Source organism: Haliotis asinina, chromosome 6 (genome assembly GCF_037392515.1).
Source record: "Haliotis asinina isolate JCU_RB_2024 chromosome 6, JCU_Hal_asi_v2, whole genome shotgun sequence".
Taxonomy (NCBI): domain Eukaryota; kingdom Metazoa; phylum Mollusca; class Gastropoda; order Lepetellida; family Haliotidae; genus Haliotis; species Haliotis asinina.
Genome location: NC_090285.1, coordinates 44,832,658 through 44,847,994, shown reverse-complemented (window position 1 = coordinate 44,847,994; position 15,337 = coordinate 44,832,658). Strand labels below are relative to the sequence as shown.

Genomic DNA, 15,337 nt, shown 5'->3' with positions numbered 1-15,337 from the left:
TGTACAAACAAAAAAAACAAAAACACATGAAATTAAAAATTCTGCATAAAATGTGCCTACACAGACAATGAAAGTACCCTTTTCCTTCAAGTAATTCAATAGAAGCAGTTACATGGTAATGCATATCCTTGTGTACTCACCTAGAGCTACACACCTTGTCATCTGGTCAATGGCACTCTTTGACATGCAGTACGACAAGATACCCGGAGACTGAAATAGGAAATCTACGTAGTTCTCTGATTGTACGGAACGTTAATAATCAATTATTCATGCCTTTGTTTTTGTTAAAACAGTGTGCCATAGAGGGATGAGTTGAGCTACAGAATACAGTACAATTATCTAAGAGTTTGAAAGTAGTACCCGATAATACACCTATACAACAACATTAAATGTATCAGTTTACGTCATAAATATTAAACTTAATTTATACTGTTCCAAGATGAAATATATGTGATAATTAGGAATATATCGTCACAATTCAAATATTTCATTAAGAATTATTTAAGAGACGATGAGATATAGCTGATAATTAGGACCATATCATCATCATAATTTCCATTAAGAGTTAATTAAGAGAAGTACACACAATGATATCACCACAATTCAAATATTTTCATAATGAGTTGATTATAGAAGAATATATCATCATTATAATTTCCATCAAGAGTTAATGAAGAGAAGTACACACAATGATATTATCACAATTCAAATATTTTCATAACGAGTTACTTTAGAGAAGATGAAATATATCTGATAATTAGGAATATATCATCATCACAGTTTCCATTAAGAGTTAATTAAGAGTAGTACACACAATGATATCATCACAATTCAAATATTTTCACTGCTTTCAAACTGATATTTGTCTCACAGGTAAACGTCCACGATGACTTTACACATATATACATACGAGTACTAGGATACTAGGGACATGTATAGATGTATATACATACAGCTCGGAGTCCTGATATGCTGGAGACGTTGACGATGTTGCCTTTAGTCTTCACTAGGTGAGGCACACACAGCATTGTTAAGTGGTAGACGGCCCTGAAACAACAGAGGGGGTGGGACTTGTGTCAGAGGTCGTAACAGTTTGGTACTGAATCTACCTAGCATTCATTAGAGATCTTGTCCGGAATTATTAAATGGTAAAGTGGGATGGAATGAGGTAGAGCGGAGATGACCAGTGAGGATGGTAGTGGAGCAGGGAAGAGCAGAGCGGAGCAGAGGACAGCAGAGGAGAGGAGAGCAGAGGAGAGGAGAGCAGAGGAGAGTAGTGCTGAGAGGTGCATAGCAGCGCGATGGAGAGTTCAGAGGAGGAGAGTGGAGTAAACTGGAAAGGAGTGACCATGTGTCGACAATTACGATTGTTTCTGAAGCCAAAAAGGCCAAGCTGTCTTCGGTCAGTATCGGTTTATGGTTACAGGGAGAAAGTCATGTGAATATCCGTCTCCATCTACCCGTGAAGGTCCGGGGTAGAATATGTCTTCAGCGACCCATCCTTGCCATGAAAGGCGACTATGCTTGTCGTAAAAGGTCACTAACGGTATCTGGCGGTCAGGCTCGCTGACTTGGTTACCACAGGTCATCGATTCTTAATTTGAGCAGATCGATGTTCATGCCGTCGATCACTGGATTTTATGATCCAGACTCGATTACTTACAGACCGCTGCCATACAGCTGGAAAATTGCTGAGTGTAGCAGCAGAAGATACGTTCTATCAAAAGGCGTGGTGATCGGAGAGGTCATCGACAGAAAACGTGCTGGGATCAGAGGAGGCTGTGGGGTACAGACAGGCAGCACTGAAGGAAGAACGACGTGACGAACCAACTAAAAGAATGACCGAATGTGGCGTTCAGAAATCACAAAATGCTGTGAAAGGATCAGTGGCACTGACGGTGATTGGGACATCCATGAACCTTCTGTGTTCGAAGAACCTCAACGAGGGATGGGGAAATCAGAGGGTTTCGGTGATTTCCCAACGACAACCACACTCAAAGAATAGAATGGAACGGGCGCAAGATGGGAGGTCTGAAAGGAGCGTATAAAATTGTCGCTCGGTTAGGTGTCTGAAACAGCATCCAGGGAGGCTTGAAACTCTGTTATAGCAATCCAAGGCCGTATCAGCAAGAGGAAGTTCGTTACGCGAGACATGATGAGTTTAAAATTGCCTGTTTTGTACATTCTTTGTTGCAAGGGAGGCGACTGGATACAATCAAATAGGGAGGGACATATAAGCAAATAACTATCTTTCCTTGGGAGGCTGGGAAACGCTAGATGTTTTGGGTTTGACATTACACTGACAAAAAGGAAAGGGGAATGGATATGTGTTCGTCATATTCTCACAATACAATTGCAATAGGTGCTTTAAAAACTTTAAAATAAATATTACCATATTTCACGTGCGAATTATAGTTTGCTTAAATTGGAGTCTCACCTGACATTGATGCCGAATGTTCGGTCAAATTGTCTTAAACTTGTTGTATCAATGCTGCCAGGTTCAAGGATTCCAGCATTGTTGACCTAGATGAAAAAAACACAAACATCTTTATCACTGATACAGTTGAATATCAACAGAGTGACAAAAGGAGTCTGGCTAAATGTCCTGCTGCAGTTTTACCTGCGCAATGAACAATATCACACTTGACGAGATGGGTGAAACTTGTTACCTATCGTGTTTGCATTATTTAATAGGCAAGGGTTTGGATTACCATGTTTGTATTCTGATGCAGACTTAATTTTCACCCGACTTTCAATGGTCATTTAACAAAATTTCAGGACAAAAGTGCGTGCGTGCGTGCGTTCGTTCGTTCGTTCGTGCGTGCGTGCGAAACCCCTGCACCCCTCACACTCACCGCCCCTCTAGATCCGCCTATGTCACTTTCCATTCTAGTCGTCCATTTGGACATTTTTATGGAAATGATGTTACTTAAAATTCATACAGTATTAGTTGTTGATAAGTGTTCACTCGCATCTTCTAACTTTACAGGTAAAGTAAACTGTTTGAAGAAGGAAAACGCATCTATTAGACAGTTTACATCAATTCGGAAGCATTTAAAAATTAATAATAATAAAAAACCTACAGATCAGTCATGCACTATCAAAATTATCTCAGGGGTCTTTTACACCTCAACATTGACTGTACAGTTTGATAAGTAAATCTACGTTTTATTCCTGACCGTTTTGGACAACAACTGAATACGTCAAGAATTACCAGTGATCGTATCATTCCGATGACTACTAGAAAGAACAGCAAAACAACCCATGTTCCGAAAACAAATAAAATCTCATACAAATTAAGCGTTCATGGTTATGTCTTCTATTTAAAAACTTGATAAAAACAGTTGCGTTTCTGTTGCTATCAGTATACATTTGTATATAGTCGGATTATGTTTTCAAACGATATGTACAGTGTTCACTCGCGCTATAACGAGGCGGGTAGCATCTCCCGGATAGTGCAATGGCTCGGTTGGAATGTGTTTATGATAAAAATGGCTTAAATATATTGTATAATTATTCGTACAGCCACAGACTACTTAGTTCAAAGCCTCTCGCTGTGGGTTATTCAACAAAGAGACGTTGGCCATCAATCCATGACACAGCTGTTATACAACAACCACAATACATTTTGCTGATGTTAACAATTTTGCGCTTAACTGCATAGACACATCAACATATACAGCCAATATGAGACCAATCTTATGACTGGACATTAAAAGACTAAATTTACCTGACGTTGTAAATACATAGCATTTCCTTGGTATATACTATTCACGGAACAGGCCACAGGAACATATCAATAGTTGATAATACCTTGTACGTGTACATACAAGCCACAAGATTGAGGATGCTGAATACTAGAATCTGTTCATACTGGTCACAGACCCGTGATTGTCCTGCCTTCAGCAATCCATGCTTGCCATAAAAGGCGACTGTGCTTGTCGTTAAAGGCGACTAACGGAATCGGGTTGTTAGGCTCGCTGACTTGGTTGACACATGTCATCGGTTCCCAATTGCGCAGATGGATGCACATGTTGTTGATCACTGGATTGTCTGGTCCAGACTCGATTATTTACAGACCGCCATCATATATATTGCGGCGTAAAACTAAACTCACTCACTCACTCACTCACTCACTCATACTGGTCACAGGAACACATTGATATCAGATAAGACCTTGTACTGGTACATGCCATTCGCCTTTACTGATACAGGACATATACTGATAAAAGATACAAGTCTAAAGATACTGAATTCTAGCTTATATTGATACTGGCCACAGGAATATATTGATACTCGATAATAGCTACTGGCACATGATACTTGTCTTTACTGATACTAGGCATATACTGATACAGGATACACGCCTAACGATACGAATCACTAGCCTATGTTGATACTGGACACAGGAACATATTGACACTTGATAGTAACTTGTACTGACACGTGATATTAGCCTTACTGACACCAAACACTAGCCTATGTTGATACTGGACACAGGAACATAATGACACTAGATAATACTTGTACTTGTACATGATACTGGTCTTACTGATATTAGGCATATACTGATACAAGATATAAGGTTAAGAACAGAAAATACCACCTTATATTGATATTGGTAACAAAAATGTAGTAATACTGGACAGAAAATATGATGTTATGAAAATATGATTTATGATTTTTCAAAACAAAAAACTCGATAACGATAAGAAATTGTAATTTAAATGCTCCTGACCAGAATGTCCAGCCTGCCTGTTGCTGCAACGGCCTCCTCCACAATACGCTGTGTGTCCTCTTCCTTGGACAGGTCACCAGTCAGGAGGACGGGCTATGGAGGACATGGAACTTGCATCACTCCCACTTTCAGGAGACAAGGCTTACGACTGCTTTTTAAATCTTTGAAATTTATTTGTTATTTATTTTATATATATATATTTTATATATATATATATCTTCTACTTAGTTTTAGTAGTTGATGAAAAACAAGAAACATGCGATACTCTATAGACACCTTTAGACATTTTATAAAATGTACATATTGAAAATGACAATATTTTAGACTGAAGTGCTAAACTTTCACATGGCGCTGAACACGATCTGGATAATAAGACCACTCATAACAATTTGTAACGACAAGCATCCCTCACAGTGTTCGTAAGTCCACATTTTCTGTATTTCGCAGGAACTCATCACTTCTGTAAACAAGGATAAATATCTTCCTACGGTAAACATCGAACCCATATTTACAACAGGAAACGTTCAAACTCATCAAGGGTCATAATCGTCAACACCCAGCAGGATGATATCTTACTAAGCGAATCATTTATATCACTATCTATCTATATCTATATATCTATATCTATCTATCTATCTATCTATATCTATATCTATCTATCTATCTATCTATCTATCTATAAATATATATATAGATAGAGAGAGAGAGAGAGTGACTCTAGATCCAGGGTAAGGTGAAGGTCACGGACACAGAGACATATATGTATGTGTGTCCGTGACCTTCACCTTACAGAGAGACACACATATATATATATATGTCTCTGTGTCCGTGACCTTCACCTTACCCTGGATCCAGAATCACTATACATATATTTTACATGTAGTCAGTGTTCGTGTCAGTGTGTCCGAGACCTTCACCTTACACTGGATCAAGTGTCACTTTACATATATTTTACACGAAGTCTGTGTGTGTCTCAGTGTGTCCGTGACCTTCACCTTACCCTGGATCCAGTGTCACTTTACATATATTTCACACGAAGTCTGTGTGTGTCTCAGTGTGTCCGTGACCTTCACCTTACACTGGATCAAGTGTCACTTTACATATATTTTACACGAAGTCTGTGTGTGTCGCGGTGTGTCCGTGACCTTCACCTTACACTGGATCAAGTGTCACTTTACATATATTTTACACGAAGTCTGTGTGTGTCGCGGTGTGTCCGTGACCTTCACCTTATACTTGTCCTGGTTACACTGCTCTGCTGTCTTCTTCAGGTTTTCCTCATTCCTTCCTGTGATGATGACACGGGCTCCCAGCTGAGAAAATAATATGGCTGTGCCAGCACCAATACCCGAACTGGCACCTGCAAATATACATGTTTTAAACTTTCCTTGTAGAATTCCGTTACGTAACATAATGTACTTCCATCACATCATCTCTGTACGGGCTGATTTTCATACGGGCTTGTGATCGACCGGGAATACATGTCTTGGAAATTTATATAACCGGTTCCAGAGAAATGGTTAGTATTCAAACAATATTTCAAAATTTCATAAAAAAAAAAATGTCATATTTTTATTATGGTCACCAAAATTGTGTACAGAAAACTGAAAATACCTTTTGACATTGATAAGTCAGTGAGAAAAATCTTTGTACAAAATTTGTCGGTTTGGGGATTACTCAGTACCACTCAGTAGATTTATCAGTGACTAAAAAATATAGAATACAGACAACTCACCAAAGATTACTCTTTTTTCATGACAAAGTATGGGAGCACTAAAAACCTGATATAGTATGTGTCAATTATTATACAAGACACAACAATGCTGGAAAATTAGGCGGACTTACTGATTTATGCTTTAATTATCACTCTCTGAATCAGTCTCGGTGTCTGAATCACTTGCAAGTCCTAAGTCAATCACTAGTCTGTCAATTTTCCTTTCTACTGCGATTTCGCGTTGTCAGTAACCATCTTCAATTGTTTTAACATGTTTACAACATTTCGACCATTCTTCTGCACCGATTGCAGACATCCTTTCATTTATGGCAACTCTTAAGGACCTTTTTGTGAACTGCAAGTTTTGTGAAGCGACATTATTTTTCACATTTGCCCAAATTAACTCAATTGGGTTTAGTTCTGCATGGTATGGAGGGAGACGTAGTACATCATGACCATGTTGCTTCAACATCGTGTCTACTCTGTAGACAGGGTCCGATTTGTTGGATTTTGCAAGAAACAATAGTTCGGCTTTAAGCATTTTCTCATCAAATGAGATATTGTGCCTTTGTAGCCACGCTTTTAAGTCATCTTTTCTGTTGGCGGTTGTCGGACATTTGTCCACTTGCTTGCTATGATATGGTGCATTATCCATAACGGTGACAGAGTGCAGTGGAATGTTTGGGATCAACCTTTCCTGGAGCCATTTGGAAAAATTATCAACGTTCATCTCGTCATGACAGTCTGCTGATTTGAGTTTGGAATCAAAAACAAGCAAAACATTTGGAACAAAACCGTTTTCACCCCCTGCATGAACCACAATAAGCCGAGGTCCGAAAACTTTCCTTACAACCCTTGTAGTTCAACTGGCACTTTGCCATATCATACATCGTATCCAGAATGGTTAGTTGTTTTTTTACGCCATATAAACTTTGTACAAATTGACGGACTGCACACCGGTCGAAATCATCAAGTTTGTAACTGCAAGTTTTGAATTGCGCACGTTGGTGGGACTGATAAATGTAGGTCCATTCGGACCCCTACCACCTTCTGCCTAATTGCGCTTGAAAGTTGCCGTTGAGAGTCCAGTAGCAAGGGTACTTTGTAAAAGAGAATCTGCTTTGGTTGCACAATTTTTGTCCATATACATGATAACATTGTATGCTATCTCTCTTGCCTGAGAATGAACCATTTGCCCATGTTTTCCTAACTTGGACATTTTTTACTACAACTGAAACCTGTTTAACAGTATTGAGACAGGTGTAAAACAGTAGCGAGACAGGTGTTACACAGTAGCGAGACAGGTGTTAATCAGTAGCGGTGTTGATTTCATGTCACGGTTAGCATGTATTGCACGTGCATAATCGTCCAGCTACCTGTAGCAGCCAAGTGTACACGCCCAATTCGTTGTACCGCCTCTCTTGTCACAAATGCGTTTAGTGCGCAGGATCATCTAATATGTGTCTAGCAGTAAAAGCTATAACGAAGAGTTCTTTCATGTCGTGTCGAGTCACAAGTGGTACTGTACCCCTTAACCTAAACTGACGTGGTGGCAGCGAGATACGACTCGCGTCTAAAGAAGCAGGCGTCTCATAGGACTGCGTTGCATGTGTTTCACATGACAGGGCAGGTAGTAGAGCCTGGAGAACGCGTGGGAGGATACGTTCATTATGGTTCAGTGAGTGAGTGAGTTGAGTTTTATGCCGCACCCAGCAATATCCGAGCTATATGGTGGCGGTCTGTAAATAATCGAGTCTGGACCAGACAATCCAGTGATCAACAACATGAGCATCGATCTGCGCAATTGGGAACCGATGACATGTGTCAACCAAGTCAGCGAGCCTGACCACCCGATCCCGTTAGCTGCCGCTTACGACTGGCATAGTCGGCTTTTGTGTCAAGCATGGGTTGCGGACGACTTATTCTACCCCGGATATTCACCGGTAGGTCTCAAGGGGCTGGTAAACATATAAATTCGTTGACCAGAGCAAAGGTTATTGGTGTAAGATACACGCAAAGAACATGCTGATTATGTTTAGAGTGAAACTGAATGAGTCTGTTATGACACAAACGTGAGCGGTATGTCGTGACTGTGTAATTGTGGAGTTATAGTAACCAGAGGTTAAAGTTGTCCACCTTATTGACTAACCAAGTGTTACGAGAGTGTAGGTTCTGTAATTTGTATTGCTATTGATTAGGTGATAGTTATTACTGGGTCACAATATTTAGAGTTTTGAGTGAGAGTTATTATGGGTCATATTTTTAGTGTTTTAGCGGGCATGCCTTTAAGGTAGCGCTTTAGAGTTGCCTCCCTTTGGGGTGTTTTTACTGTTGGTAAACACTATCCGACCGAGAAGCATCCATACTCCGCTGGAATGCTCAAGAATCAGTGACTGGCAGAGGGGGCCATTTTGGTCCTCAAACCAAGTCTCAGTAGCAGCAATAAGCTCATTATCATCCTGAAATCTACGACCATGCAAGTGTTTCTTGAGATTTGGGAACAGATGGTAATAACTTGGTGCCAGGTCTGGAGAGTAGGGGGGATGCGGCAAGATTTCGTACCCGCATTCCTGGACAGCAGCGGCTGCAACGCGAGAGGTGTGTACTGGAGCATTGTCTTGATGTAGAGGAATACCACGTCTGATCTTGCCCCGGCGCATCTCCCTGACTGACTGTCGCACTTGCCTCAACAAGTTAGCGGGTGGGTGTCTCTGTCAGTGTGAGCTGTTCAATAACTTCTGAGAATAGGATACCAAAACTTATATATCATATCAGCTACACCCCAAGGTTCAATGTCGTACCATAGGCTGTGACACCTGGGTATGAAAAATGCTCAAGGCTCAAAACTTATTGACATCCCCTCGTATCATTGGGTTTCACTGGACCGTCACAATATCTCCACACAGCCCTGAACAGTCCAATGTATCGAAGTCTTTTCATTGCCTGGTTCATTTGCCGAAACACTGACGGTTCATTGTGTGTGTATATAGAGACGATCTGTTTGATTGGCAGTTTAGAAGTATGGTGAATTATAAGATAGTATGATTCTTTGTGGGTAACAAATTCATTTATTGTACACCATACGACGTTTTGATGTGGATTCTTATACGTTGTCAAGCAACAGTTATGTTAGGGTTTGAAAGTACATGCTCTCTTCATTTGCGTTCAAACCAGTTAACAAATACCGAGCTGGAAACTCTCGTTCGTCCAGTCGCCTGTGATAGAGACTTCCTATCACTATCAACATATTTTTCTGTCTTATACATTGAAACATTTTAGTTTTCACATATGTAATATTTGGGATTATACTTTCTTATTAAAGAACAAATTCTAGAACTTTTTGGGTTGAGTCCCATCCGGAATTCGAATCCGCACCCTCAGAGTCCCCAGCACACAAGGTCAGCCGCTTAACCCCAATATGACATATGACCCCTTTGTAAAATGGCATTGAGTAAAGTACATTTCTAGATTTCAACATTCATTTGGAAAGCAGCAAAAGACAAAATCACAATCTTTAAAACATCCTAACCAAAGTAAAATGTATTTTAAAGAAATTTACACTGAATTGTGTCCAGGTGTAACAGAAATAACTGTGGAACATGTCAATATATTGTTGAAGGCCACTCTGTAACTTTCACGAGACACGGAAATTTCTATGTAAAACAGAACTCTGACTGTTCTTCCCAAAATATAATATACTGTGGTGCCGCTGAAGTCAATACATAGTGTGACCACAGTGGGCATCCAGAATTGCACGGCTTCGCTTCGGCATCGAACAAATAAGTCTCCCAAGCTCGTGTTGACCAATCGCAGCCCAGTCTGCGTGTAGTGTCTGTGCGAGTTGCTGAGGGTCGCACCCGTCTGTCCAGGGCATCCCACAGATGTTCGATCGGGTGTGGTGGTCTGGAGGGCCAAGGGAGCACATTGATGTTGTGGTTCTGGAGGAAGACTCCAGTGTGACGTGCTGTGTGTTCCAACAGAAATTGTTATTCATCATAAGTTCTCTGGCACGTAAACCAGTCTCCTCAACCTGTTTCTGACTGTCTGTGCAGAAAGCCTCCTCATTCAGGGTATTTGATGAGCGGTGCTGGTCGCCGTAGCCGTTCGATGAAGCATGTGATGTACCCGGATGTAGCGCTCCTGTGCCGCAGTGGTCGCTCGAGGTCGCCCAATAAGTGGGGCATCTGCTACCGAATTCTGCCGGCGATATATCTCCCAGAGCTGTGAAATGGTGCTTTGGGGAACATTCATGCGTCGGGCAACTGTATGTTGAGACTGGCAAGATTCAAGGAGACCAATGGCGATATGACTGTTGGCTTCACAGAGACGTAACTTAAATGTTGCGTTCGTCAACAATATTCCAAATACAGTGAATAATCGACAGACAGCGATCAAACTTTTATTATACCCATCATTGAGACTATTTAATCCCCAACGTTCACGTGCATTGCATGTGAATTCTGTATTGTGTGACACTACACACCGGTATTGAAAATCATGCTGTTAAATACGCCGTCGGGTATTTTACGGATGGTGCGTTTTGTTGTGATGTTTCAAGACATAAACACCATAGGACTGACAAACAGAGCAAACCCTAAACTGAATCACGTTTAATTCATTGCTAGATGACATTGCAATTTTTATTATGCGTTTCTTTTGGGGAGAGTATTTGTGTCATAACATAACTCAGGCTGTAATGAACAGCATATTGCTCAATCAGAAAATTTTAGAGCCCGGGTTCGTGTCCATAAACAACAAATGAAGTGTCCTGAAACCCGATGTATCCCACTGAGTGACCATCTACATGTCTGTGCCAAAGGAAATGATATTAAATTCATAACATTTCCTTTTTTATCAAGTTCAAAATTCAGACAAACTAAAACGAATTTTTAAAGAACACTTCTTCATAAATATCTTCATAAACAGTGGTAAGCTTTGAACTTGTCACTCTAGAACTTTGTCCATAGTGTTACGTTATAATGTATATGTAATGACGTCACACTGTAACTGCTACAGTCTCTCTAAAGATACATGTTGGAGAAAAAGGCATTTTGTTTGTATTTATGACTGAACACCTGTAATTTTTTTACATTTTGTACGTACGTACCTACCTGCCTACCTACCTACCAACACACGCACACGCACGCGCACACACGCACACGCACGCACGCACACACACACACGCACACGCACGCACACACACACACACCACAAAAAACATTATTCAGATTCGGGATTCGGATCTTCAATTCCGAATCCCGAATCTGTTTCTAACGTCATGTTGCTAGTATTATCTAGGCGTTTTCCGCGTGTGCCGAGTGAAGTTACGACCCACTCAACAATATGTGGCAGACGGGGTTTTGTCGCGTGTGGCTGCTCCAGACACAAGAAGTGTCAAACAAACTGGCGTAAATTCTTCAAAGCCAATCTGAAGTGCAATAGTCGCTGCCACAATAGTCCAACTGTTCCAAGAGCTAGTGTTGAAATTGTGATCCACTTTTGTAGATTAAGTTATTATGTGATGCTAAAGTCCAACAAATTTTGTGGCATAACATGTAATTCCGTAAATCATTATGTTAATAAAGCTGGTTATAAAATACCTGGCTGTTATTAGTCACTTGTATTTTCACAACACCATTTCAGTCCGTTCGTGAAATGGCTAGGCCTGTAATTTTGAGTCATTTCGAGAAATGGCCGACCCTCTCAGTCATTTCACGAAATCGTTTAAATTTTTAGTCAATTTACGAAATGGCTTGAATTTTCAGTCATTTTACGAATTGACTGATTTCACGAAATGACTGTATGACATACAACATACGGGGTATCAGAATTACTATTTGTATTTCTGCAAAAGAACAAAATCGAACAAAATGACGCACAGGAAGATATTTGTTCATTGATGTCGCATAGTGCTTTGGGGACCATCAATCTTTAATGTAAATTAATGTAATGACGTACCTGTCACCAGCGCTACTTTGTCAATGAGCCTTCCAAGGGACGCCATCTCAACAGTAAAGGAAACAATCTCCTGACAATGTGCTCAGGACCTGCTTGCTTGGCAGTTCGAAGCAGAAGGCTTGCATATTAGCTGATCAGAAACATATGGTCTCACTCGGATGAATGGAGTTAACACCCACTGCGCCAGGCGTTGAGGCGCATCCACTTACCATATCAGATCCAAAAGAATTATTAGAAAGTTTTCCACAGCATCTCCACAAGTGCCTCTAAGTATACAACACAAGAACATTACCCATTCATATGCTGAGTAAAGGATAACACATGTATGCTGTTTCCAGATAGAAATGAAGCTTGAATGACGAATGTGACCGTGGAGACCGTGATGCAGACATCCATCCTGAACTGTTCTGTAAATGTACACGGGGGTTTGAAAATCCATGTCACTAAAACGTTATAACTACTTTTCACAAACTTGTTTTTAAAATTACAAATCCAAGGGTCTTTCATAATGGCCTTCATCTCATACTTCTTTAGGTTTTCCTGATGATGAATCAATTACCCCAAGGACTTGGAGAACGTTCTTTGTCATATTTCGGCAGCCACCCTGTTCTCGTAAGGCAGTGATGGATTCCCTCACGAAGAAGCGATGGAACCTCAACAGTGATGAGCACGAGGTCCAGAACCTCAAATCCATGGACAACCCCAAGGATGGATTGGGGTTCTCGTGCGATTGAGTATCACACGCGTGTGAACACTTGAACTCTCTTTGTAACCAAATACTATCCAAGTGTTCGTTTTACATGACTTTAAGCCATTATTTCCAACAATCGTTAAATCATTCATGCAAAACTGACAGTATTAGTCCCATTTTCTATTCCAATACACACTCCGTATGTATCATCTGGCATCACTGCGTTTTTATGATACAAAGGGAAACATCATGTGTTGCTATACGCTTCTAGCACCAGTTGTGCACTCTGATACGACTCAAGAGCTCTTAATCTGGATGCCAAGGCGTTGATGCCCTGAGAGAGGGCATACTCAAACCTTATCGAAAGTCATCTTACAAATTTGGAACAATGAAGAGACAGATTCTCCACACGAGATTTTAACTTTCTCCTCGAATTCCTTTGACATATGTTGCAACGTTACTGATCCACAGTATTCCAGAACAGTGCTGATCTAGTAAGAATCTGTGTGGCGAGTTCCGTCAGAGTTTCAGTTACTAAATGACTACAACGCTCTATCAGAACGGATTCCTGCCTATATGATAGCCTGGGTATAATGCCAACCTGGATATAATGCCATATTCTTGCCAGAAACGGATTTCCTGCTGCATCAGCAATGACTACTGTTTGTGTTCCAAACCAATTATAAGACGTTTCAATTTAGATGTATGAATTTTAGATTTGTGTAACACCCTTTTCATTCATATGTGCATTTACACATGTTCATAGATATTCATAGACTTTAACCGATGTACTTTGAACACTACTTTCATGTACATAATGAGTTAAAGGAAACAGTGTTCAGTGTCAGTACTACTCGGCAATGTTCATAAAACCTTCACTATTCCATCATGAGTAGACCAACAGCGTCCAGATGCTGCGTTGGGGTCTTTCATTGTAAACAACCTTTTTGGGTGGAAGTGAAGAGCCAAACTTGATCTATGCTCGATATTCTGCAGGATCAGCTCAATGAAGCGGTAGATGTTTGGATGCTTGTGTTGGGGTGACTCCCTATACGGGAATGGAAGTCTTCTAAACTATTGTTGGTCGTGGGTGTCGTTGTTTAATAGTGGTTCCAAAGTCGGGGAGAGAATCTGCCCTCGTCATCCACCCATGCTGACACAATGTAATCGTTCATAGCGTCTGCTCTGGCTATGTCAGGACATTCATTGTAGCCAGGCATCTTTGACTTGGAGCAAAGATCCATTTCCTGACTTCTGGGTCATCCTTGTAGGCGACGACAAGTCCAAAGTCTTTGGCCTTTCGCCATACGGTATGGCAGAAGTGAAAAAGACAGCCTTTCCCTTCAGCTTGAGGTAATTCCATCTCAACAGCCTGGATGGCAACCAGTTCAAAGTCAGTCTGTATTGCTGGTGACAGAGGTCTGTTGAGGATTTGCTGCACATGCATCTTCGTGAGGGTAAACAGGCTGCTGTAGGTGACACATGGTCGAACCTGTCATGACATGGATGATGTAGACTTGATTCCATAGCGGTGGACAGAATGAGAATGTTCCATCCATGAAAAGCTTGTCTGAGGAAAAGGCCAGAATCTTGTTCTCTTCTCCGTCAGAAGACAAAAAGAACCGTCTTCCATCTTGTGTTACAAAACGCGACAGAAGGATGTACAAACTTGTTGTCTTTGTCAAAGCGCTCCTCTAGCATAAAGTGAATGGTTGGTCAAGTCCATTCACTAATTAGGTGTGATCAACTTGTCACTGCTAACTGATATGAATGTTTGGTCTGCGTTTTGGAAGGGAACCAAAATTAATTGATCAAACTCGTTAACGCTTTTAGTAGTAATGTAATCCCTGATAGGATAAACCATGTGACAATACACTTCCTGCCACCTACAAGTCACCTACAGCCCTTAGACGCTGGGATTATCCAGCCATCCCAGGCTAACTACAGCAGACATCACCTCAGTCACCTTGTTGATTGCATGGGGCCACTAAGTGTCCTACCTGGTTATAATACCACCCTGGATATACTGCCATATTTTCTCCTGAACAAACAGTGGCATTATAACCAGGATATACTGTATTTAGATAGTGTTGAGTACTTATCCAACGTTTTTAGTAACAATCTTGTGTAAGCCTTATTTCTATAACAGAAGCTACGCCCTGGAGGTATAGAGTTCGCCATTCCGCTCGAGGAGCTGTCCCAAGATGTGTAACGCTGGCCGAGTCTGCATCACTCT

The 15,337-nt window shown here is 40.9% G+C and overlaps 1 protein-coding gene across 2 annotated transcripts in view; it reads right to left on the bottom strand.

Annotated features, from left to right (window-relative positions):
- Positions 1-15,337, bottom strand: part of LOC137286300 (3-oxoacyl-[acyl-carrier-protein] reductase FabG-like) — a 56,556-nt gene that overhangs the window by 12,722 nt on the left and 28,497 nt on the right. Inside the window, exons 1-6 of one of the 2 annotated variants that reach the window (XM_067818076.1) lie at positions 12,411-12,463; positions 5,968-6,098; positions 4,739-4,831; positions 2,438-2,523; positions 954-1,047; positions 141-210 (exon numbers count right to left, since the gene is read on the bottom strand). In XM_067818076.1, coding sequence (XP_067674177.1) covers positions 141-210; positions 954-1,047; positions 2,438-2,523; positions 4,739-4,831; positions 5,968-6,098; positions 12,411-12,456 — 520 coding nt within the window. In that variant the 5' untranslated portion in view covers positions 12,457-12,463. Of the gene's footprint in view, positions 1-140; positions 211-953; positions 1,048-2,437; positions 2,524-4,738; positions 4,832-5,967; positions 6,099-12,410; positions 12,464-15,337 lie in introns of those variants that run through there. The other variant, XM_067818077.1, reaches the window with a different exon arrangement.